This window comes from Carettochelys insculpta, chromosome 19 (genome assembly GCF_033958435.1).
Source record: "Carettochelys insculpta isolate YL-2023 chromosome 19, ASM3395843v1, whole genome shotgun sequence".
Lineage (NCBI taxonomy): Eukaryota > Metazoa > Chordata > Testudines > Carettochelyidae > Carettochelys > Carettochelys insculpta.
The window spans coordinates 19,507,923-19,530,516 of NC_134155.1; the positions used below are offsets into that span (position 1 = coordinate 19,507,923).

At 42.2% G+C, this 22,594-nt stretch overlaps 1 protein-coding gene across 9 annotated transcripts in view; it reads left to right on the forward strand.

Moving 5' to 3' along the window:
* Positions 1–22,594, forward strand: part of AUTS2 (activator of transcription and developmental regulator AUTS2) — a 1,222,405-nt gene that overhangs the window by 1,194,926 nt on the left and 4,885 nt on the right. For all 9 annotated transcript variants that reach the window (XM_075013769.1, XM_075013774.1, XM_075013772.1 and 6 more), the window contains 6 exons: positions 1,818–1,847; positions 6,695–6,766; positions 13,680–13,821; positions 14,740–14,817; positions 17,227–17,310; positions 18,532–18,754. In XM_075013769.1, coding sequence (XP_074869870.1) covers positions 1,818–1,847; positions 6,695–6,766; positions 13,680–13,821; positions 14,740–14,817; positions 17,227–17,310; positions 18,532–18,754 — 629 coding nt within the window. The remainder of the gene's footprint in view (positions 1–1,817; positions 1,848–6,694; positions 6,767–13,679; positions 13,822–14,739; positions 14,818–17,226; positions 17,311–18,531; positions 18,755–22,594) is intronic.

Below are 22,594 nucleotides of genomic sequence, written 5' to 3' on the forward strand. Positions count from 1 at the left end.
AAGTGGCCTTCTGCTGCTTCTTCCCCTTCCTTTCATGGCTAAACACTGCAGTGACAAGCAGTTTACCTTCCCAGCAGCATGTAGTGCTGAGGCTCTGCATGCATTGTGCTGGTAGTCTGCACCTATCGTAAGTGTAGACAAGGCATTAGAAATGCTTAATCCCACACAATTAAAGTCAATGGGAATTTTACCATAAACATCATCTGTGCATGGCTGGCTCCTAACAGTTTAAAGGAATGGCCTTTAATTATTACCACAAAGTATAGCCAATGCAATAAAAGTCCCTTCCTGTGACATCCTCCAGTCTTCTGAAGTAAAAAGATAAAGTCAGTTCTGTTGTAAGGTTTATAAACATCTCCAAGATTTATGCTAATAGGCTGTAACTTTTTTCAGTGCTGGATATTGACATGTATTGCCATAGTTACTATATTATCGATTATACTGATGAAATTCTGATGCACTTGGTTGATTGTTTGGCACTCGTTGATTTAAATTCAAATTGTATAAATTATTTGTTTACTCTAGCTTTGACTGTTCACCTGTTGGCATTTTTCCATTTTACAGAACCCTAATGCTGAATATTCATAGGCAGGCTAGGATTTTATACCTATGTTTTAATTGTTGTTTACAATGAGTGATGTCATCCTGTCAATGTTTAAGCAGAACTCTCAATATGAAAGCTATGAAAAAATCCATGCTGCTGTAGATGGCCCAGCTTTACACATAGTAAAGCTATTTGCAGCTATTGATTTATGAGTTATGCTGGATCCCAGCTGAATTACGAGTTATACTGGGTCCCAACCGAGCTGTCGCTGCACTTAGGCTTTGTACCAAAAGAAATTGTGCATTTTTGTCTCTATGTAGTTGAAAATATAATGAGAGCATCTTCCATTAAGTCATTTAACTGTATACGTCCTTTCAGCTTGTAGCATAGTTTTGATTGTTCCGAGATAATATATTATATCTGTAAACCTCTCTTCCCTTTTATCGCTGCATTTCAAGAGGGACATCCAAACCTATCAGAAATAACTAATGAATTGATTTTACATTTTCATTGCTACTTATTGAAGCTAGTCAAAACATAAAACAGCTGCAGCATGCACAAAGGAGAACAGAAAATATCTGGCCAAAGCAAACAACAAAAACAACAAAAAATCCAACAAAATGGCATACTGTGTAAATATTCTTTGTCCACATTTGTTCCAGTGTGAAAATCCCTCTTATAAGTCAATGCTGATCCGTTGCAGAGATGCCATCAACAACCGGTCAATGCCAGTCTGTATTGTCTTCTTGAATTATATAAACAGAGTACCAGATGCCCTTTTTTAAAAACCATAATCACTGAATGGACACAGCTGCTGGTTTGTGGTGGCACTTTCAAAGTGTCATTCCAGCCAGTTCCAACCCAATCCTTTCCAGCAGAAAGGTGGCCAAATCCCCTCCCCAGTCAGCCCCTTTGGAAACAGATGAACAGAAATTTGCCCAAAGGCCATAGCAATGTTTGCTCCAGATTAGCAAAATTTCCATTTTTATAGTGTTAAATCAACAAATTAAATAATAGTGCCAGAGGGCAGAAGGCTCTTTGTGAGACTTGTTTGGTTACTTGTCAACACTTACCTTCAACAGTCACGGGGGAGGGGGTAGAAGATTAGCTTTAATACTGAGGAAAAGGGCTAATTATTCTCCAAAAGAACTTCATTTGAAAGTAAAATTATAACATTTTAATTTCATCTCCTAATGAAGCAATACAAATTTGTTAATTAGAGCAATTGTCTGAGTGACAGGCATGTAACCAAGTTGTCATTTTTTCTTCACAGTTGACAGATCCTTTCAGGCCCATGTTGAGGGTAAGAAACCTTCTTCCAATACGCTCTTCCCAGTGGATTAAAAATGCAGACTAATTATGAAGGAGTGCCCTGTTATAGCTGGAACATTTTGTGTCATGTTTGTTAAATAGCGTGGTAGGTCCCTCTGTACCTGTATCTTGTAGTCGCTCAAGTGAAATCTGCATGGTTTTAAAGTTGTTGTTTGTGCTTCTTACACAACCCACTAATGCAGTGAATTCTGGAGCTTAAATATGATAATCTTTCTGGCTCACAAAGTTTACTGAATGAAATCCCGCAGTACCAGCCAGAGGAAATGCTGTTGCTGATTTGCCTGGGAAAAAACTGCTGGAATTACCTTGTTATTTTGTCTTTTGCAACTGAGACTAGGGTCCTACCCCAACAAACTTAGAGTTAAATTTAGGCAGACAGACAGTCAGTCCAGTTCGGACCTGGAAATTCGGGAATTAAAAGATCATTCCAAAGCAGTACCAATGGTTTTTTATACATAGAAGGTCGGGAGGTTTTTGTTTTGTTTTTTAATAGTTACACTAGGAAAGCTCAAAAATCTCACAACAGAATATAGAGCTATTTGCCAGGATATACTGCCTGTGAAGTACAGCCTTGGAAGAATGCTACCAAATTGTACAGTCTTTTAAACCACACATCTTGAAGAATTCCCCTCATTGCTATGACCATTTCTATATGAGAACAGATATTAGATGTGGCATATATGTGCATAATAAACGGTGTTTGGGAGGTAATATCCTTGATGTCCCCTTTTAAGGGATGACGTCCTGAACTCTTAGAAGACAAGTAGCACTATTAACAGGTATTTTAGAGACTGTGTTTTTGTAAAAATCTGAAATACACTTGAGGACAGATTCAGAAGATGAGGTTAAGCAGGATTTCACCCACACAACTCTGGTGAGATGATTGGCCTGCCAACACGTCCCGCAGCTGAAAGTAAATTATGAAAGGACACAAAGGCAAAGTTGACTAAGCCTACGTTTTGACTGCATCATTGTTTCAAAATAATTTATACAACTTGCACAACACAAATCATGTAAATTATTTCAAAATACTTTATTCTGAACTTGGTGCCAAAGTTTGGAATAAGAGGCTGTTTCAAAAGTTCTGTTATCCCTCTCACAACGAGGGGTTGTTGAACCAGAATAGCGCACCAGCAATCGCACTATTTCAGGCTCTGTGAAAAGCCACAACCAAAACATTGGTATTTTGGGATACCTTTATATCCTGTATCAGAGGGGTAGCCATGTTAGTCTGGATCTGTAACAGCAACGAAGGGTCCTGTGGCACCTTATAGACTAACAGAAAAGTTTTGAGCTTGAGCTTTCGTGAGCAAAGACTCACTTCATCAGATGCTGGTCATGGAAATCTGCAGGGCCAGGTATAAATAAGCCAGAGCAAGGCTGGGGATAACAAGGTTAGCTCAGTCAGGAAGGATGAGGCTTACTACCAGCAGTTGATCTGGAGATATGAACACCAAGGGAGGGGAAGCTGCTTTTGTATTTAGCCAGCCAGTCACAGTCTTTGTTTAATCCTGAGCTGAGGGTGTCGAATTTGCAGATGAATTGTAGCTCAGCAATTTCTCTTTGGAGTCTGGTCTTGAACTTTTTTTGCTGTAGGATAAACACAGAGCTACAGCAGTGGTACCACTGACTCAGCCAGCAATATCGTCAATCTGTCCAGCTACACACTCAGCTCAGCAGAAGAGTCTTCTCTTTCTCAGGGACTCTCTCTTTGCCCTACCACCCACACAAACATAATACAGTTCTGCAGTGATCTGGAAGCCTACTTGTGCCGTCTCAGACTCAAAGAATACTTTCAACACAACAGTGACCAGCACACCTTTACACAGACACCCTCCCAGCAGCACAAGAAGAATAACTCCACGTGGACTCCTCCTGAGGGTAGAAATAACAGTCTGGACCTACACATAGAATGCTTCCGCCGACGTGCACAGGCAGAAATTGTGGAGAAACAGCATCATTTGCCTCACAACCTCAGTCGTGTGGAACGCAATGCCATCCACAGCCTCAGAAACAACTCTGACATTATAATCAAAAAGGCAGATAAATGAGGAGCTACTGTCGTCATGAACAGGTCTGACTACCAGAAGGAGGCTTCCAGACAACTCTCCAATACCAGATTTTACAGGCTACTTTCCTCAGATCCCACCGAGGAATACACTAAGAAACTACACCATCTGTTCAGGACACTCCCTACACAAACACAAGAACAGATTTATACCAACACACCTTTAGAGCCCTGTCCAGGGCTATTCTGCCTACTACCCAAGATCTACAAACCTGGAAATCCAGGACGCACCATCATCTTGGGCATTGGCACTCTCACTGAAGGACTGTCTGGTTATGTGGACTCTCTCCTCAGACCCTATGCCACCAGCACTCACAACTATCTCCAAGACACCACTGACTTCCTGAGAAAACTGCAATACATTGATGACCTACCAGAAAACACTATCCTCGCCACCATGGATGTAGAGGCTCTCTATACCAGCATCTCACACACAGATGGAATAAATGCTGTCCAGAACAGTATCCCTGATGATGCTACAGCACATCTGATGGCTGAGCTCTGTAACTTTATCCTCACACACAACTATTTCAGATTTGGCGATGATATATACCTTCAAATCAGCAGCACAGGTATGGGTACCTGCATGGCTCCTCCAATATGCCAATATTTTCATGTCTGACCTGGAACAGTGCTTCCTTAGCTCTCGTCCACTAACACCCCATCTCTACTTATGCTACGTTGATGACATCTTCATCATCTGGACCCTTGGGAAGGAGACTCTGGAGGAATTCCACCAGGACTTCAACAGCTTTCACCCCAACATCAACCTCAGCCTGGAACAGTCTACACAGGAGGTCCACTTCCTGGACACCACGGTGCTAATACACAATGGCCACATCAATACCACCCTGTACTGTAAACCCACTGACCACTATGCCTACCTTCATGCCTCCAGCTTCCATCCCAGACACACCACACAGTCCATTGTCTACAGCCAAGCACTAAGATATAACCGCATTTGCTCCAACTCTTCCGACAGAGACAAACACCTACAGGATCTCTACCAAGCATTCTTGAAACTGCAATACCCATCTGAGGAAGTGAAAAAACAGATCAACAGAGCCAGACGTGTGCCACGAAGCCTCCTACTACAGGACAAGTCCAAGAGAGAAACCAACAGAACACCACTAGCCATCACCTACAGTCCTCAGCTAAAACCTCTACAGTGCATCATCAGGGATTTACAACCCATCCTGGACAGGCCTTCGGAGGCAGACCAGTCATTGCCCACAGACAACCTGCCAACCTGAAGCAAATCCTAACCAGCAACTATACACTGCACCACAGTCACTCTAACTCAGGGACCCATCCATGCAACAAACCTTGTTGCCAGCTCTGCCCATGTACCTACACCAGCAACACCATTACAGGACTTAAGCAGATCAGCCACACCATTGTGGGTTCATTCAGCTGCACATCTAGCAAAATAATTTATGCCATCATGTGCCAGCAATGCCCCTCTGCTATATACATCGGACAAACTGGACAGTCTCTACATAAAAGAATAAACACATGCAAATCAGATATCAGAAATGGCAATATACAAAAACCCGTAGGAGAGCACTTCAGTCTCCCGGACCACACAGTAGCAGACTTAAAAGTAGCTATCCTACAGCAAAGAAATTTCAGGACCAGACTCCAAAGAGAAACTTCTGAGCTACAATTCATCTGCAAATTCGATACCCTCAGCTCAGGATTAAACAAAGACTGTGACTGGCTGGCTAAATACAAAAGCAGCTTCCCCTCCCTTGGTGTCCACATCTCCAGATCAACTGCTGATAGTAAGCCTCATCCTTCCTGGCTGAGCTAACCTTGTTATCCCCAGCCTTGCTCTGGCTTATTTATACCTGGCCCTGCAGATTTCCATGACCAGCATCTGATGAAGTGAGTCTTTGCTCACGAAAGTTCATGCTCAAAACTTTTCTGTTAGTCTATAACGTGCCACAGGACCCTTTGTTGCTTTATATCCTGAAATAGCACCCACAGCCTAAACATAGTCTAAGGGTGGAGTCAGTCATTTTAAGCACCGGGCTGATTTTAAAAAACATGGTTTCTTTTCACCTCTTTGCTGTTAAAGCTGGGAGTTTTAGAATCTTTACGCTTGAAGTATTGTGAAAGGCTCTACTTGGGCGAAACCGCGGATGTGGATTAGTATACCGCATCACTGGTTTCAGCAGAAGTAAGCTGCATTCTCCGCCACCTGAGTAGCACTAGTTAACATGAGAAGGTTGTTTGAGCTGATAAAACCAAGGATAGATTTATTTTTTTTTTTTGGAGACGTGATAACCCCTAATATTTTTGGAAGGCCAGGTGAAGCTCTAATCCAGGGGCAGAATGTCTTCTTGGCTTGGCAAAGGAAGCAGAGACTACCTGCAGCCTTTTTTTATCTTCTGTAGTCCTGTTGAGAGGGATTCCCCAATGGGCCAGACACTGGCAAGCGTACAGGGGACAGGAGTCGGGAGGGAATGCCTGGCTATCTTCAGTAGGAGATAGTCCCCTAACCGAAGTGTGTGTCCCAGCAGAGAACCTGGAAACCACAAGCAGCTCCTTATCAGCCACTCAACTTTGCATGCAGCAGAAGAGGGGTCTCCTCAATGTTTGTCCTCATTCATGACCAACATGTGGGTAGTCCTTATTATAAGCTTAAGCAAGAGGTTTCATAAGTGAAGCTTGTAGCCGATAACCATGAAAAAGTGTCACATGTTCCTGACGGTTCTTGAGTTAACATCACTGCTTTGTTTCTCCAGAAACCAGGAAAGTGGTGCGCTATGCACGTTCACATCGCCTGGCAGATATACCATCATCAACAAAAAGTCAAGGTCAGTCCTTCGAGCGATAGTAACTCTGAGAGGAGCTGCTCCGTGCAAATCTATGCTTGAAAGGATTTACCACTCTTTGGCTATGTCTACACTTGTCTACACTACGCAAATGGCCATTTTGAAGTTTACTAATGAAGAACTGAAATATATATTCAGCGCTTCATTAGCATGCGGGTGGCCGCAGCACTTCGAAATTGACGTGGCTCGCCGCTACGCGGCTTCTCCAGACGGGGCTCCTTTTTGAAAGGACCCCACCTACTTCGAAGTCCCCTTATTCCTATGAGCAGATGGGAATAAGGGGGCTTCGAAGTAGGCGGGGTCCTTTCGAAAAGGAGCCCTGTCTGGGCGAGCCATGCGGCAGCAAGCCGCATCAATTTTGAAGTGCCACAGCCGCCTGCATGCTAATGAAGTGCTGAATATGTATTTCAGCGCTTCATTAGTAAACTTCGAAATGGCCATTTGCATGGCCATTTTGAAGTTTGGGGCTAGTGTAGACACGGCCTTTGTGAGCTGTTTGGAGCCCCAAAACATTTTAGTCTTGGTTGTTTAACTGACCTGTAAGATCCTAGAAACAATCACTTGGGGAATGCCTGGGTCATTAGTGCCCAGGGACATTAGAACATGAACTTTCAGGACCAACTGGTGACTGGAAAGAGCTCAGTGTGGGACATGTATGAACTGGGAGATTTGGTCTATTTATAGGCCAGCAAGTGAAAATACAGTGGTTGAGATTTGTTTAAAAGCAATCCAGAGGCATTCAGTACATGTCTTCAGGGGATATTAATGATGTTTGAGGGTATAAGAAGGCACAAAGAACTCTCCCCTTCTCTCTTCCACATGCTTTAATTAGTGTGCATCTGTGGCACTGAAAGAGCACAGCTAGCTTGGGGCTCCATTTTGCTAGGTGTTGTACTAACATAAAATCACTCATTAATTTAATAGGATTCATTGTCTTTTGCAATATAATGGCATTTTGATTGTCAAGTGACCTGTGTGTGTGTGTGATTTTTGATACGGTTTTTTAAAAGATATTTCCATTATATGTTTCAGTTAAAAATTATAAACCTCTGAAGTTAATAGTAATTAAGCTGTAGAAATTCTCTACTTCAGTTGAGAGAGTGAGGTGCACTGATTCTGTTAGAAACTTACTCTGCAACATGTTCTGTGCTATGAGCATGATGTTCCTATTATTTTACAGACCCTGAGTATAACAAGTCAGATCTATACGATATATGGAGATGTTGAAGAGTCAGTAAAGCCTGGAGCTAATTGAGTTTAAAAACAACCCTTTTAAGTAATGTTGACAGGTTGATTTGCTTCAATAGACAGATCTTTCCTCTTAGCTTCCTTCTGTTTCCCCTGCCGGTGACTTCACTCATCTTCCCATTACCAAAAAAGATTATAGACCTAAAGAAATATGTGGGTTTTTTTTAATTTTATTGAAAGGATTTTTTTTTCTAGAAATGAAATTACCATTTCCATTTTATTCACATCCTTTGAATCCTCTGTGATTTGATGCTCCAAGAAAGGTCACGTTGGCAAATTTATATATCATACCAGGTGTTTGTTCTGCATCGGTTTATATTTTATCTAATACTTCAGTTATGCTCACATGCTTACCTATGCAGAATAGAACTATGGCAGCTTTGGCTTGTCTGCGTGAAGATGACTCTGAACTTTTCCAAGCATAGCCAGAAAATAGGTTCAATTATTTCCATTCAGTCAGAGTTATTTTTCAAACTTGTCCTCCTCCTTATACAAAAACCTTCTTGGGTGTGTCTCTTACTGATCACTCCTATAAAGCACAGTTCTCTTCCTTCACCCCGAAAAGTAAATGGAACTGTGCTTTGCAACCTCGCAACTTAATATCGAATACACCACTTGTGCTGGGATGGCTGCATAGGACTAAGCTAGACTGGACCTTGCCCATGTGTGGCTGTCAGACTGGGGCAGGATCCAAGGACTCTTTCCCCTATGCGCCGACTTGTATAAGGACTAGTTACTGTTGCGGTCCTCGGGCCATGCCTACACTATGAGATAAAATTGAATTTAAAGGAGTTAGCACAATATTAAAACGTCATTGTCTTCACTGTAAATATCATTACCTGGAATTTTGAGCCCTAATACTGATAACAAAATCTTGATAATACTGGTTGGGTGTGGTGTCAATTTCAAATTTAAAATTTCAAATAAAGGCTAATGTCGAAGCGCCATCTCTCTAATTTGAATATATTAGCCTCCAGAAGTATCCTGTATGTAGCCCACAAACTATGCGGTGACCCTCCATGTATGGCCGCTTCCTTCTCTGCTGCTCGTCATCTAGGTGTGCAGGAAGAAGGTCACAGGAAGCCTGCAAAATTTTGATTGAATTAGAATTAGAATTTGTATACTGCATGGCCCAGGCCTGCAAATGTAAAGGCCTGGCTGCGTGGCTCATGGAACCAAGCGGGGGTGGACAGGGCTGATAGCACAGCTGCCCGCCACCACGCCAACATTCGCAGAGGATGCACAGCATAGGAAACCCGAATGGTTTCAGGAGGTCTGAATTCTGGGTTGGTGCTTTGCATTCTGGGATTCTACCATGAAGAACATCCACAAGCAACCAGGGCTAAGACTGTGGGACAGGTACCCACAATGCACTGCTCATGCTGTTGAACTTGCATAGGGCAATGGAAACGTGGAAACTCAACACAGAAAAATGGTGGGTCGAATGTCAAAAAGGCTTTTGGACACTAAATTCGAATTCATAAGAACAAGGTTAAAAAATCAAATATATTAAAAAATCAAATTTATCTCATAGTATAGATATAACCTCAGTGGCTGGAGGACCATAGACATTTTTTTTTCCCCCCAATCCTTTGGGCTCCTAATCCTTTTTTCAGTCCTTAGGACCTCCACAGTCATTCTCCATAGAGCATAGAGATTGCTCCCTCCTAATGCCCCAGGTTTGAGAAGGAGGCAGCTTTCCTCTGCTTGCTAGAGGGCAGCAAACTAAATCATTCTAAAATCTTGCACACCCTCTGCATTCTTCCTGCACACCAGGGATGACCTCAGACCTAGTGAGGGCTGGTTACAAGTCTTCCTAAAGCTCCCACTGTGGTTTGCAGAGACTCTTACCCTGGTCAGTGTGTAGATGCCATAATCTGACTTGTAATTTACTACTACTACTACTACTACTAGAGAAGGTTGGACCTCTGTAGTCCAGACTTCTAATATCAGGCAGCATCTGTGGTCCAGCATCCCCATGGGTGCCCCCAGGCCCGGCTCGGCAATTCCTCCCCCAGCCACCCAGTACTTCTGTAGCATTACCAATAGCTTATCTACCATGCTCGAGATCAAGGAGACTGGGGAAGGAGTGGGAATGGGGGGGATGCTTCAGGGAAGGGGTGGGTGACTGCGGAGCCCTGCGGCTGGGGGCCAGGAGCACTGAAGGCAGAGCCCTGTATCCAGCATCAGGGGCCAGGGGATGTAGGTCCCCAGCCAGGGGCTAGAAGCGACAGCCTGCTAGCCACAGGGGGGCAGCGTGCACTCCTTGGCTGTACTCCTAGCCCCCTGCCATGGGGCTCTGAAGCTACCTCTGCTTCTTCCCCCGAGTGTCCCCACTCTCACAATGCCAGTCCCTCTGCTGCTGGTGGTGTGGAGTTCTGCATCGGTGTGGAGAGGAGCCGACATTGACTTCCTCTGGTCTCCCTGCTTCTGGGATAGTCAGGTCCCAAGGGTGCTGGACCAGGGAGCTGTACCCTGTACTATTTATTTTATTGACTTTGTTTTTTCCCGTAGCATATTGGAGCCCCAGTCAAGGACTGGGATTCCCATTGTGCTGGGTCCTCTAGGAATACAGAATGGAAAAACAATCCCATTATGGCCTAGATTCGGAGAAGCACGTGATTGTAGTGCATCTCTATTCAGAAATGCATGCACAGCTTGGCCTGACACTCACTGAAATCAATAAGAAGCTTTCCAGTGATTTCAGTGACCTTTTACCAGGCCCTGAAGTGTTAAGTTGAAATACATGCTGAAGGGCATTGCCCCACAGGAGTATTTTCCTGAATCAAGGCCTGTGTTTGGGGCACAATACAAAGTGGTATTCCCCTTATCAGTACAATTCAAGGGGTGTTATTTTTGTTGATGATTGTAGCAGTGCTGTTCATGCTGCTGCAACTGATGTACCTGCCAGCTTTTGCTATGATCAGCAGCTATCTTCAGGGGTCTGTATATTAGTAGTTGTTTTAAAAAAAATATATAGACTAAATATGTGACATGCAGGGACCTCAGCTGACAAGTGTGTAGTTCTATGACAATTTTTTAAGAATTTGAGCACTAAAATAGTACATCTTGGAGTGGAGTGCCCTTAAATTAGATATCATTTGCATTTTAATAGTTTTGACCCCATTACACCCCAGCATGTGAAGAGCTTTTATTCTTAACACATGAAAAACAGCTACTAGGCATGCACATTAACTTGGTCGTAACTTTTTAATATGCATATTTATATCATTGTAAAATCCATTTTCTCAGCTGGCGCAGTATTAGATATTGATTTATAATGTGCAACATGCTACAGTATTACTAGTAAGAGTATTGGTTCAATATTTTGTATTTTCAGGGCTGCCAGTGGTGGGGGTGGGGTAAAAAGGTCTTCTGTCCCAGGGCCTATGATTTAAAATGGCTTGGGGCTCCTGGCTGTTGCTACCTCATTAGTGGCAGCACCTGGAGCTCTGAGCCATTTAAATTGCCACCTCAGTCCTGGGTGTTGCTGAAGGGAAGGCTGGAGGAGGCTAGCCCCAGCCCTGCCCCGTTCTGCCAAGGCCTTGCCCCTTCCTTCAATGTGGAGCTGGGCCCCAGTGGACCCAGCAAAGTCTGTTCTCAGCCCTGTATATTTTAAAATTCACTCACCTGCATGTACACAATTAGTCAGCTGTCTGTGTTTAGGGACGTCTCCCAGATGTTTAGTATGTGGTGATCTGGTTGACGTTTTCCCCCCTTCTGTAAAAGTATGATCACCAAAACGATCACTAGAGCCCTGTATCTGCATCCATAGCCACAGAAATGAGCCGTGGATATCTGCATGCATAGCTGCCGATGTGGATACCTGGGGATACAAAGTGGATATTTGTGGATGTGCAGGGCTCTCATGATCACATTTTTGATTGAATTATGATTTTGAATCTTTTTGCAGAATTCACTGCTTCCAGCACTGCGATTTAGATAAAATTTCTCATTTAAAAAATATTCTACAACCATGTAAATAGAGTGGAATACAAATCCTTGCTTTGAATTCATGGTAGAGTAAAACATAAGACAAGCTTTAGGTTTTCAAACCCAGTCCACTCCTAACTGGCTTCCTTTCAGGCTAGGGCTTGGCCTACACTAGACCTCGAAGTCGATTGCAGATACGCTATTGCTGTAGCTAGTATTGTGTATCTGTAATCGACTCATCTGTCTTTCCTCACTGAGGGAGGTTGACGGGAGAGTTTCCTTTACTCCTTGTGATAGCGAGGAGTACAGGGGTTGATTGCCGACCCCAGACAGATCGACTTCCCGCGTCTCTACCAGACACACGAAATTGAACTCCGACATATGGACTGGGTTGGTCTTCCCAGAAATGTAAACATGGCCTAAGTCTATGGTACAACCTAAGGAGGTGATTTCCTGCTCACGTACACAGGCACCTCTTAGCTCATCTTGTGCTCACACAAGTATAAATAAGCTCAACTGCAGCAGCACAGAGAGTGGTAGCTCATGTGCAGCTTCACTGTGTGAAATATGTATCCGGCAGTTTGGGGGTCTTGGGGAGGAGATAGTTGGCACAGCTAAGCTGTGTGCTTCTGCTTTCCTACCATATCGACCCTCACTCTCATGAGCACTCATCAAGCCAGTGAGTGTGTGTGTACACATTTGGGAATCACACCTTTGGAAATAGCCTCAATCCCTAACTTGGCTAGTTCTGCCTGTGTTTTCAGTCTGAGGTAAAAGACTCATGTTAATCTACATAGTGACAGGGAATAGCCACCTGCGGGCTGGCCACAGCTGCTGGCAGTGAATCTGGCAAATGGGGTTGAGGGGAGTTTCAGCATTAAATGTGTAGGTTTAAGTTAAAAATTAACATTACGGCTGTGCGTTTCCTGTCGTCATGAACTCATGAGTTGACATGATGCGCTTGTGAGCTGGTGATATTTCCACTCTGCTCAGAATGCAGCACAGACGTGTAAAACACACACACAGAATATGGTCCCGACTAGGCCTTTTCCTGGGTTTTGCTTTTATTATTTAGAGAGGCCTAGTTTATTCACCAGTGAAGCAAATGCTGCTTAGTTCTTGTTGCTTTCAGTGGCTTCCAAACACTTGCTTAAGTGCCTCACTGAAGTGGAGCCTTTGAAGGCATGTCTATATTTAAAAAAAAAAAACCAAAAAAAAAAACCCTCAAACAGCAAATCTCAGAGCCTGGGTCAGCTGATATGGACGGATGCCACAGGACTAAAAATAGCAGTCAGCCATTCCAGCTGGAGCGCACATTATAGACTCCAGCCCGAGCCAGAAAACCTACAGGTCTATTTTTAGTCCTTGAGCACAAGCCCCTCAAGATCTTAAGTCAGCTGACCTGAGCTTTGAGACTTGCAGCCATGGTGATTTTTTTTTATTTGGCTGTGCAGAGGTACCCTAAGAAAACATCAACCTGAGCCTCAGATTTACGCTCTCTGCCCACTCTGCTATAGTTCTGCCTGTTGACACTATGCAGAAGAATCAAAAGCATCTCTCTGTGTTTCTGTTCAGGATCACTGTATCCGATATCCTGTTACAATACTATTCCCTAGCACGGCAGCATTCCATTTTTAGTGTAACCATGTGATTCCAAAGGCGCCTTGGCTCCTTCTTAGGAAGGTCTCTTTTTGAATCCCACTTTCCATTTCAGAAACAAATGCAGTCTGATCCACACAAGCTGGACTTCGGCCTGAAACCTGAGTTCCTGAGCCGGCCACCTGGTCCCAGCCTCTTCGGAGCCATTCACCATCCCCATGACTTGGCCCGCCCCTCAACTCTCTTCTCTGCAGCTGGTGAGTACTCAGAAAGCTCAGATGTTTCTTCTTATTGAGCATTAATTGGATGGCTGATCCTATTGGTGCTAACAGGAAACATCCAGTCAGCTTTGCTTTCAGGAGCTCAGTGCAAAATATTTTAAAGACTATTGATCAGGTGAATCTTGTACACGTTGAACCTCTCTAGTCAGGCAGTCTCTGTTCAGGCAACATCCATGGTCCAGCATGATTTTGGTTCGATGGATGTCTACTTTTCATGGGTTGTTGCCATGTTTCCTACGGCCCCATAAATTTTGTTCGAGCCACCAGTCCTGGCTCTCTGTGTTTGGTGCTGTTGTTTATCTGTAATTTACCCCTAAATATCTTCTAAGAGCTCCATAAGCAGTGGAAGAGTTGGTAATGCTGCTAAACAACATTGACCTCCTGTGGTCTGGCAAATTCTCTTGTCGGGCACTGGTTGGGTCCCAAAGGTGCTGGATGAGAGAGGTTCAATTGGTAGTTATTTTCCAAAGTTAAAACCAGGATCCTGGGGAGAAGCCAGACCTTCTCTGAATGGCGGAAAACTTCCCTGCCCCTGTAGCCTAAGTGCTGTGGAGATAGAGCATGAGAAGCATGGGAGATCAGGGTCCCTCAATGTTTTCCATGCTTCACCTTTTTGCATGGCCCTTCAGTCCAACTAGGACTCTATATTTAGCAATATGGGAATGACAATAGAGCTGCAGTCCCAGGCATCTGCTTGTGTCCTCTTCTGGAGGATCAGAACCTCCAGGTTGAGAGAACCTGCAAAACAGTGGCTCAGGCAGTCTGCGAGGATTGGGATAACCCCTTCTGTGTGGATGTGCTGATGTTTCACAACAGACAGTGTTGAATAGAGCCGAGAGCACTGTGGTTGATCTAGTGATTGGGGAAATGGTTCCCTTTGTCTTTGCTTGGTAGGTGCTGCTCATCCAGCTGGCACCCCATTTGGTCCTCCGCCCCATCATAGCAACTTTCTCAGCCCAGCTGCTCACTTAGGTAAGTGCAAGAGCTAGCTACAGATTATCAGTAAAGAACTAACCATGAAGAGAACTGGGAAATAATGTATAAGTATATTTGATGTCCTCACCAAATTCCAGCCTGGGCTGTTACGTTGCGCCTTCCTACATAATCACTGAAATGACAACTGTCTACGGGTATGTCTTCGCTAGACCTGGTCAAGGTCGTTCTTCCAAGGTTTGATTTTGAACACCTTGTAGAACCATGCAAAATCAAAGTATCTCGGGTCTGTAGTTGATCCCTGTCATCCTCAATATTACAAGGAGTAAGGGAGATCAACAGGAGAGTTTCTCCCGTCGACCTCCCTCTGTGAGGACGGCCAGGTAAGTCGATTGTAGAAAAGTTGATTCTAGGTACACAGTTTCTGTAGCTCATATTGCATATCTACAATCAACTGTAATGTCTAATGTAGACCAGGTCTTAGTTGCAGTTTACTCCCTATTCTAAACTGTTCTGTAGTGGTCACAGAGTATTGCTAAACAGCTGCCATGCTTTACTCCACTCCAGAATAAAGCCTTATTTGTTTGTTTGTTTGTTTAATGTCCTTTGGATTAAGAAGACAATAAACTACCCAAAGACTCTTTCATGCCTGCGGGTTATTCAAAAGTTACAAAACTAAATAAAAATATCAGTCAGTTCACTCATTTCTACCAAGCAGCAGCCCTAGGTACCAGTAACAGCAACCCGGAAATAACACTGGGAAATCATGCTGAAAATGAGCCCCCTGGAATTTTGAGTGAAGGCAAACAAGATTGATTAAGTTTCACTGTAGTCATGACTACAGTACACTTAAACTTCCCTGCTAAAAATATGGTAAAAGGTAGAATTGCCTGCATTGGTGAAAAACAGCAGCCATGCTTTTAAAAAAAGGGGAATAATTTAAGTCATGAAATGAAAAGCCACGTTCCATGTCGATAGAGCAGTGTTTGCAATAATGCAGCATGCCACTGCCTGGGAATTAGAGTTTGAGACTCTAAATTAGTCTTTTGTTTTTAAACAGGCAGGGTTTTGGTAGGTCATGGAGATGGTACACTGAATGCATAGAAAATGTATGTCAGTCTGCTCCAGGAGTCCTTTAACTTTCCCATTAGAAAACAGTATATCTGGTTCTCCTCTCGTTTGCACCAGTGTAAATCAGAAGTAACTTCCCTGAAGTCACAAGGTTTCTCCCACTGTAAAGTGAGAAGAGAGTCAGACCCACAAAGATAACCTTTGTTGTATGTGAGTTAGATACTTAAAAAAATAAAATAAAATAAAAAAGACCGATAACAATACTTTCCAAAGGGTCCAAACCAGAGGTCAGCAACCCCTAACATGCGTGCCAACAGTGGTGTGCAAGCCAATTTTCATCAGCACGTGAGGTGGGAGCTCAGCCTTGCCCATGTAGCTGGGGAGCTTGCTCAAAGCCATGCTGCCTGTGCGTTAATGAAAGATCAGATAAAGCTACCAAACACCACCTAAACAGTAATGCTCTGCATCTTAGTTTATTTATTAATGAAGCTGTTGTAAGTAGAATGATTAGTGACTTTAAAAAATATCACTGGCACTCACAGTGCATAGAGGTCAAGAGATCGTATTTTGGCATTCCACCTTGGAAAGGATGCTGACCCCTGGTCAAAACTACCTTTTCAGATATAATATTAACAATAAACTTTGCAGCATGGTAGAATGCTGAAGTCAATCTTGTGATTCAATAGCTTAGTAAATGTGGACCCTTCTGTTCGTTGGGCTGTTTTACTATGCCAAGTGTGGTTTAGGTGACATGACAAGCACATAGCCTAAAGATGTTCTGTAGGATCAATAGTGCCAACAATTCTTTGTTGACAAGGAAAAGATTTCACAAGTGAGCACATGGAATAGATATGGGCTCAGAGTGGAATAAAAATGGATTTTTTTTTTTTTGCCAGCCGTTAACACATTGGCAACCACTCCCTATAGTGCAAGGGCCACAAAATGGTGTGTTCTTTGAGGTCTTGCTTTGCTTATGAAGGTGGTCCCATGTGAGACACTGAAAGAAATTGTTTTTTTCCTCCGAACACTGTAGGGATGTTAATCAGTTAACCAATAACCAGTTAACTCTAGTAGAGGCCAGCAGCACCCAAACAGAGCAGCCTGAGTCACAGTGGGAGCCAGGTGGTGGGACACCACAGTATTGGTTGGGTTAGAAATCAGGACCTAGGTTAAAATGGTTTACTGGTTACTTGCTATTGTTTAACAGGTTAACCTTTGTAACATTCCTAAAACATGGCCATATTTTGGATTATGTTCAGTTAATGATAGGTGTGGTCTTTGCATTCGTGCAAACATAGTACAGTTGCATAGTTCACTAATGCTTTATCACAGTTACCAACATGTCATTGTGTTTCACCTGTTCCCATCTGATTTCAGAGCCTTTTAATAGACCAACTACGTTCACCGGTCTCACTGCAGTGGGTGGTAATGCCTTCGGGGGACTTGGGAACCCGACAGTTAGTGAGTAACCTCTGTCTCTAGAAATTAGCCTTTTGATTATTTTTGTTCATCTTTGAACTCAGGATTTGAGTGAAGGTGACTTCTACTTTGTCAACACCAATTACATAGACCACACCTTCAGAAGGGGCCTGATTTTCAGAAATGGACTGTATTTTTAAAGGGTGCATTTTTGGACTTAGAATCAAATTACTGTTCTTGATGCATTTCATAATTTGGGTTAAACATACCGCCAACTGGTGCCATTACCTTATGTACTTTAAAGCAAAGTAATGTAGAACCCAGAAATTTACGTAACTTGAGAAATTCTCAAGAGTTTCATTGTAATGGCCAAAAATAGTTAAGATGTATTTTCTTACCTAGCATTGATGGAATTTTTTTTTTTCCTTTCTGACCCCTTATCCAGAACCTGAACTTGAAAATGGTCATTGGTCCTGCGCTCATTTGCATTGAATCATCTAACTCTTTCATAGTTTTGTCCTATCGCAACAGATTCCCTAAAGATCTTTTTTTTTTCCTTTCTCATGCTTTCCCTCCCCCTGCTTCAAATCCAACATTATTTTCATCATTCCCATCTTGAATACCTGGAGCTAGAAGGGAATGAATTTATGTATGTAGGAAACTGGAGCTTTCAAACAGTAATAGTGTTAAAATACAGCTACTCACTGCCAAGATGATGTTGGAATTTAAGTAGAGAAAATGAAATCTGCAGGTTGGTAACCAGAAGGACGTGATTTTAAGATATGCTTTTGAATGACCAGAGAAGGCTAGAAGTGAATGCTTTGTATACTTTTGAAAAGTTAAGATGCCAGTTTTCCAAATTCAGTGGTATACGGCATGTGTTTTGAATCTGAAAGTTCTGCAAGATATAGGATGTTAAATATACATTTTGCACAGATCTTGGAGTGACTATAGCAAATTGTACGTCACGAATAGGTGTAATTTTCAGTCCCTCAAACCACCAATATGTTTGGAATACAAAACAGGTCAATTTTGCCTGATATGTTCTCCCCTTATACACAGGTTAAAAACAGCTGTCAGTTGCCTGTCCAGTATCAGGAATGAGACCCTCTAATGAATCTCTGTTAATCTCCTTTCCTTTTCCAGCCTCCAATAATATGTATTCATTTTAACTCTGAGTGCTGTAAAAGTTTTTTTGGTAAGTACCTTCACTAAAGCATACCTTCTTCTTAAACCTTTTTGTTTTCCACTTCACCATTTCAGCACCCAACTCAATGTTCGGCCACAAGGATGGCCCCAGTATGCAGAGCTTTAGCAACCCTCACGAACCCTGGAACCGACTGCACCGAACTCCTCCTTCGTTCCCGACCCCTCCGCCCTGGCTGAAGCCAGGAGAGCTGGAGCGCAGTTCATCTGCTGCAGCTCATGACAGAGATAGAGATGTAGATAAACGAGACTCATCTGTTAGTAAAGATGACAAAGAAAGGTACGCAAGAACGCTTCCAAGAATTGTCTAGTTCAAAGCGTGGGGCTCTGTTCAACTTTTAACCCTTCCCAGCCTGGCCCCTGGTTAAAATATAGCTTCTGTGGACTGAATCATGCAGTTAATACCTGCAGAACTAACACACAATGTGGCCAGTACTAGGCTAGGAATGTAGAACACATGCTTGGTTTTTAGGTGTTCTAGAAGGCCTAGACCCGGGGTGTCCAACATGTTAGCCATATGTGTCTGTGTGGCTGGTTGAGCATAGCTAGTTGGCTTGAACAGTACGTTTTCAGAATAACATGACCAGTTTGCTATAACAAAAATCATGGTAGTGGTTACTGCTTCAGAACTGGCTGGACGCCAAGGGTCTTGTCAGTCTGACCCCGCCCCTCTCTTTTGCACTAGTGTTAATCAAACGTAACTTCACTGAAGTCAGGAGAGTTCTGACAGCGTAAAGGGAAGATAGAATCAGACCCATAGAGTTTACCTGTGTTTCAGAGCAGATTTACAAAGGTGTTTAGTGGGCTAAATGTATACATAGCTGTCCAGTGCCAATGTGATTTACCTACTTGTTTGAAACACGTGGCAGCTATCTGCATCTTTAAGCACACATATACCTGTGTAAATCTGGGCTTACATACATTAGCAACGTTTTTCAAAGGGATTCATCTTTCTTCTATAACAGTTAAAATAAATAATTGTAACACTGGAAAATGCTCAAGTATGTCATGGTTCAATGACATAGTCTTAATTTTCATGCAGTACATTTCATTATTCGTGAGTCTTTTAAAAATACCCACATTTGACTGTTTTTTAATACATTGCAAAGCATTGTTTTAATTCAGTGCCTTATGTGACCTCAGACACTATTATACCTGTCCAAGCTGGAAAGGGTTAATGGAAATTAAAACCTGGTCAGTTATTTTCTTCAGAAATGTTCCATTATAGTGACTTCAATAACAATTCTTATTAACTGCTAAGAACCAAATTATAATATTTTGTTGGCCACCATCATGTCCTGCTTGAAAAACATGAACAACTGATTTCACCTTTTTCAACAATGAAGCTTAGCAGCTTTCCTGTTACAATGGCGTATTAGGTTTTTGGTTTTTTTTTTAAACTAAGTAATAGCTAGATATTTCTTTTTCTTTCTAGATGTCCTTTTTGGCTTTTCTATCTAATATAATGATTACATGAGCATGTTAATATTCTAAAAATAAATTCTAAGAGCTTTTTAACTAAGATAAGCTACAGAGCTTTTCAACCATATTTCCAATTTTGAATATTTTCTGGTGATAGCATAGCTCATTTTGTTCACCTCTAGTTTTAGTGCTTCGGAGGAGATTGGGGAGTCTCTCCTGCAGACACTGAGGGCTTGTCTATGATTACCGGAAGATCAACACACTGTCAGTCGATCTTTCGGAGTTCGATTTTGCACGTCTGGTGAAGATGCAGCAAAATCGACCTCTCTGGGCTCAGCTTTCGATCCCACCATGCTCTTGCGTGGAACAAGGAACCTTGATGTGAGACTATAAAGGCTCAGTCCTCACTAGGGAAGTAAGTTGATTCTGGTACATTGATTCTAGCTATGTAAATGCAGTAGCTAGAATTGCATATCTGAAATTAACTTATTTCCCTAGTATATACAAGCCCTTAACTATGTGAATAACTTTGTTTACTGTGGATTTGGGTAGTTTTAAGAATTATGTTAATATTTCATTTGGTATTTGTTGTTTTGTTACAATGTCTGTTGAAGACAAATCCTTTCAGAAATATATTCCTTGCCTGCTGCTTTTGCATCATTCTGTACTCCATGTTGTAGTTCCACGCATATTTATTTTAAATGATCTGCCTAATTTGAGAATCTGAAAAAGATTAAGCTTCATTCATGCATCATACTTTTGCACAGTTATAAGTTTTATAGAAACAGAATACTGATTTCTTTAGTTGAGTATGATAAGGTGATTCTATGATTCTATAAGGTATCAAAGACAAAAAAAAGGTGATTTTTTTTCAAGAGTTTTATTTTGGAATATAGTAACACTACTTTTTGTACTTGAAAATTCTGAAATATACTAGCTACTTAGATACTTCTGGGTCCACCAGCCACCATACTCTCTGCTCATCTCATCTACATAATTTATCCTCACAGCATCTCTCTGGGGTATTAGCTTTGTTTATGGTTGAGAACTTGAGGTCCAGAGAAATAAACCAGTTTACACACATCTCACAGGTAGTCTATGACAGAGCTGGGACTTATCTCCTGAGTTGCAGTCCAGTGCCATTAACACAAGATGAGCCTTAGTTTTATGCAGGGTTTAGATGTGCATGTGTAACTACGAAACAACGTACAATGGTTATGTTAGCCTGATTAGGCAATAGGGACTGATTCGGATGTCGCTTGCACCAGGGTAAATTACAAGTAACTCCACTAAAATTTGTTGGAGTTGCATTCATATGAAATCAGCACAGGTAAATCATAGTCAGGCCCAAAATTTGCTCTAACAATGTTATATTCTGATATAGTATGTTCTTTGTCCTTTAGTATCAGTGTCATTTTTTGAAGAAATCTACCACTGCACTACAGCATTTAGGAAGAAGACACTTGCTAGTGAGTACAAGATGGGAATCCTTGTGCTCAGCAACAATAGGTAATCTAAAAGGCATCAGAGAGCAATTTGCATTCATGCAGATGACATTCAAGTGGATGTAATCCCAGAATAGAAAACATAACAGGTCTTATTGACTCCTCGAGCAATATAATTGCAGTAAAATAATCATAGTGAGATGTCTCAGTAGGTACCTGTCAATATAGAGTTTGGCAACAGTCATTATGTGTTGTATGTAGTAATAAGAGTACTTCATGTTTTCACTTGAGGATCCCAAAGTAAGTGTTGCCAAGTCATTGTATGAGAAACTGTGTCATGTTAACAGGAGCCTGTGATAGACCTGAAAGTAGATCTGAGATCAAATGATTCCCAGTCTCCAGCTCTATCCACTAGACTGCATTTTAAGATGTTATTGTGTAACAATAGGTTCTTGATGCTTCTTGAGATAACTTCCTCATTTTTTATGCAGGTTGTTAATTGAACAGGACAGAATTGGTAGAGAAAAATGGTTATTTCAGTCATCCAAAAGCATGATAATTGGAGAAATTTATTCATTTTGGTTACAGAAAGCATTTATTTCAAACACTATTGAAAACATATAAATTACAAAACAAACTGATTTAGTATCAGCAGAGGAAGTCAATAGGTGCCCCTTAAAATAAAAATACCAAGAAGTACCTAAATCGCTTCCCCAGCCAAAAGCTGATATTAATCCATAGTCATTGCAGAGTGCAATGAAAGTCCACACACCTAGGCTCTTTTGGAGAAATGAAGGAATCATGACTCCAGTTGGAGAGGCGTTCATAAAAATGCCTTGCCTCCAGATGTTCAAGTCCACCTTGAATGCCTCAACTAATCTCAAATGTTGATACGGATCATAAGAAGAGAAACTGTCTCTAAAGTGTCCGGGTTCCCAGTATATGCATGCTGTTAGCAACACTTTGTTGAGCAGTTCCATTTTGCTGTAACCAAGGTTTCTGAGCAGCCTTCTAGTATGTTTCTGTGAAGTTAACAGTTGCACTAAACTAGCCTGGAGGTATGCAGGCATGGATGCCTTCGGGGAGATCCATATTCAAGAGGTTACCCATAGATGAAAGGATGTCATCGTCTTGGCTGATGCTGCTAAGTGACCTTCTGAAAGCAGCTGTATTCTGTAAGCAGGAGGCCTAGACAGTGTGACTTATTAACAAAAGCTAAACTAAAATGATCAGCCAATAGGACAGAGCCTCTG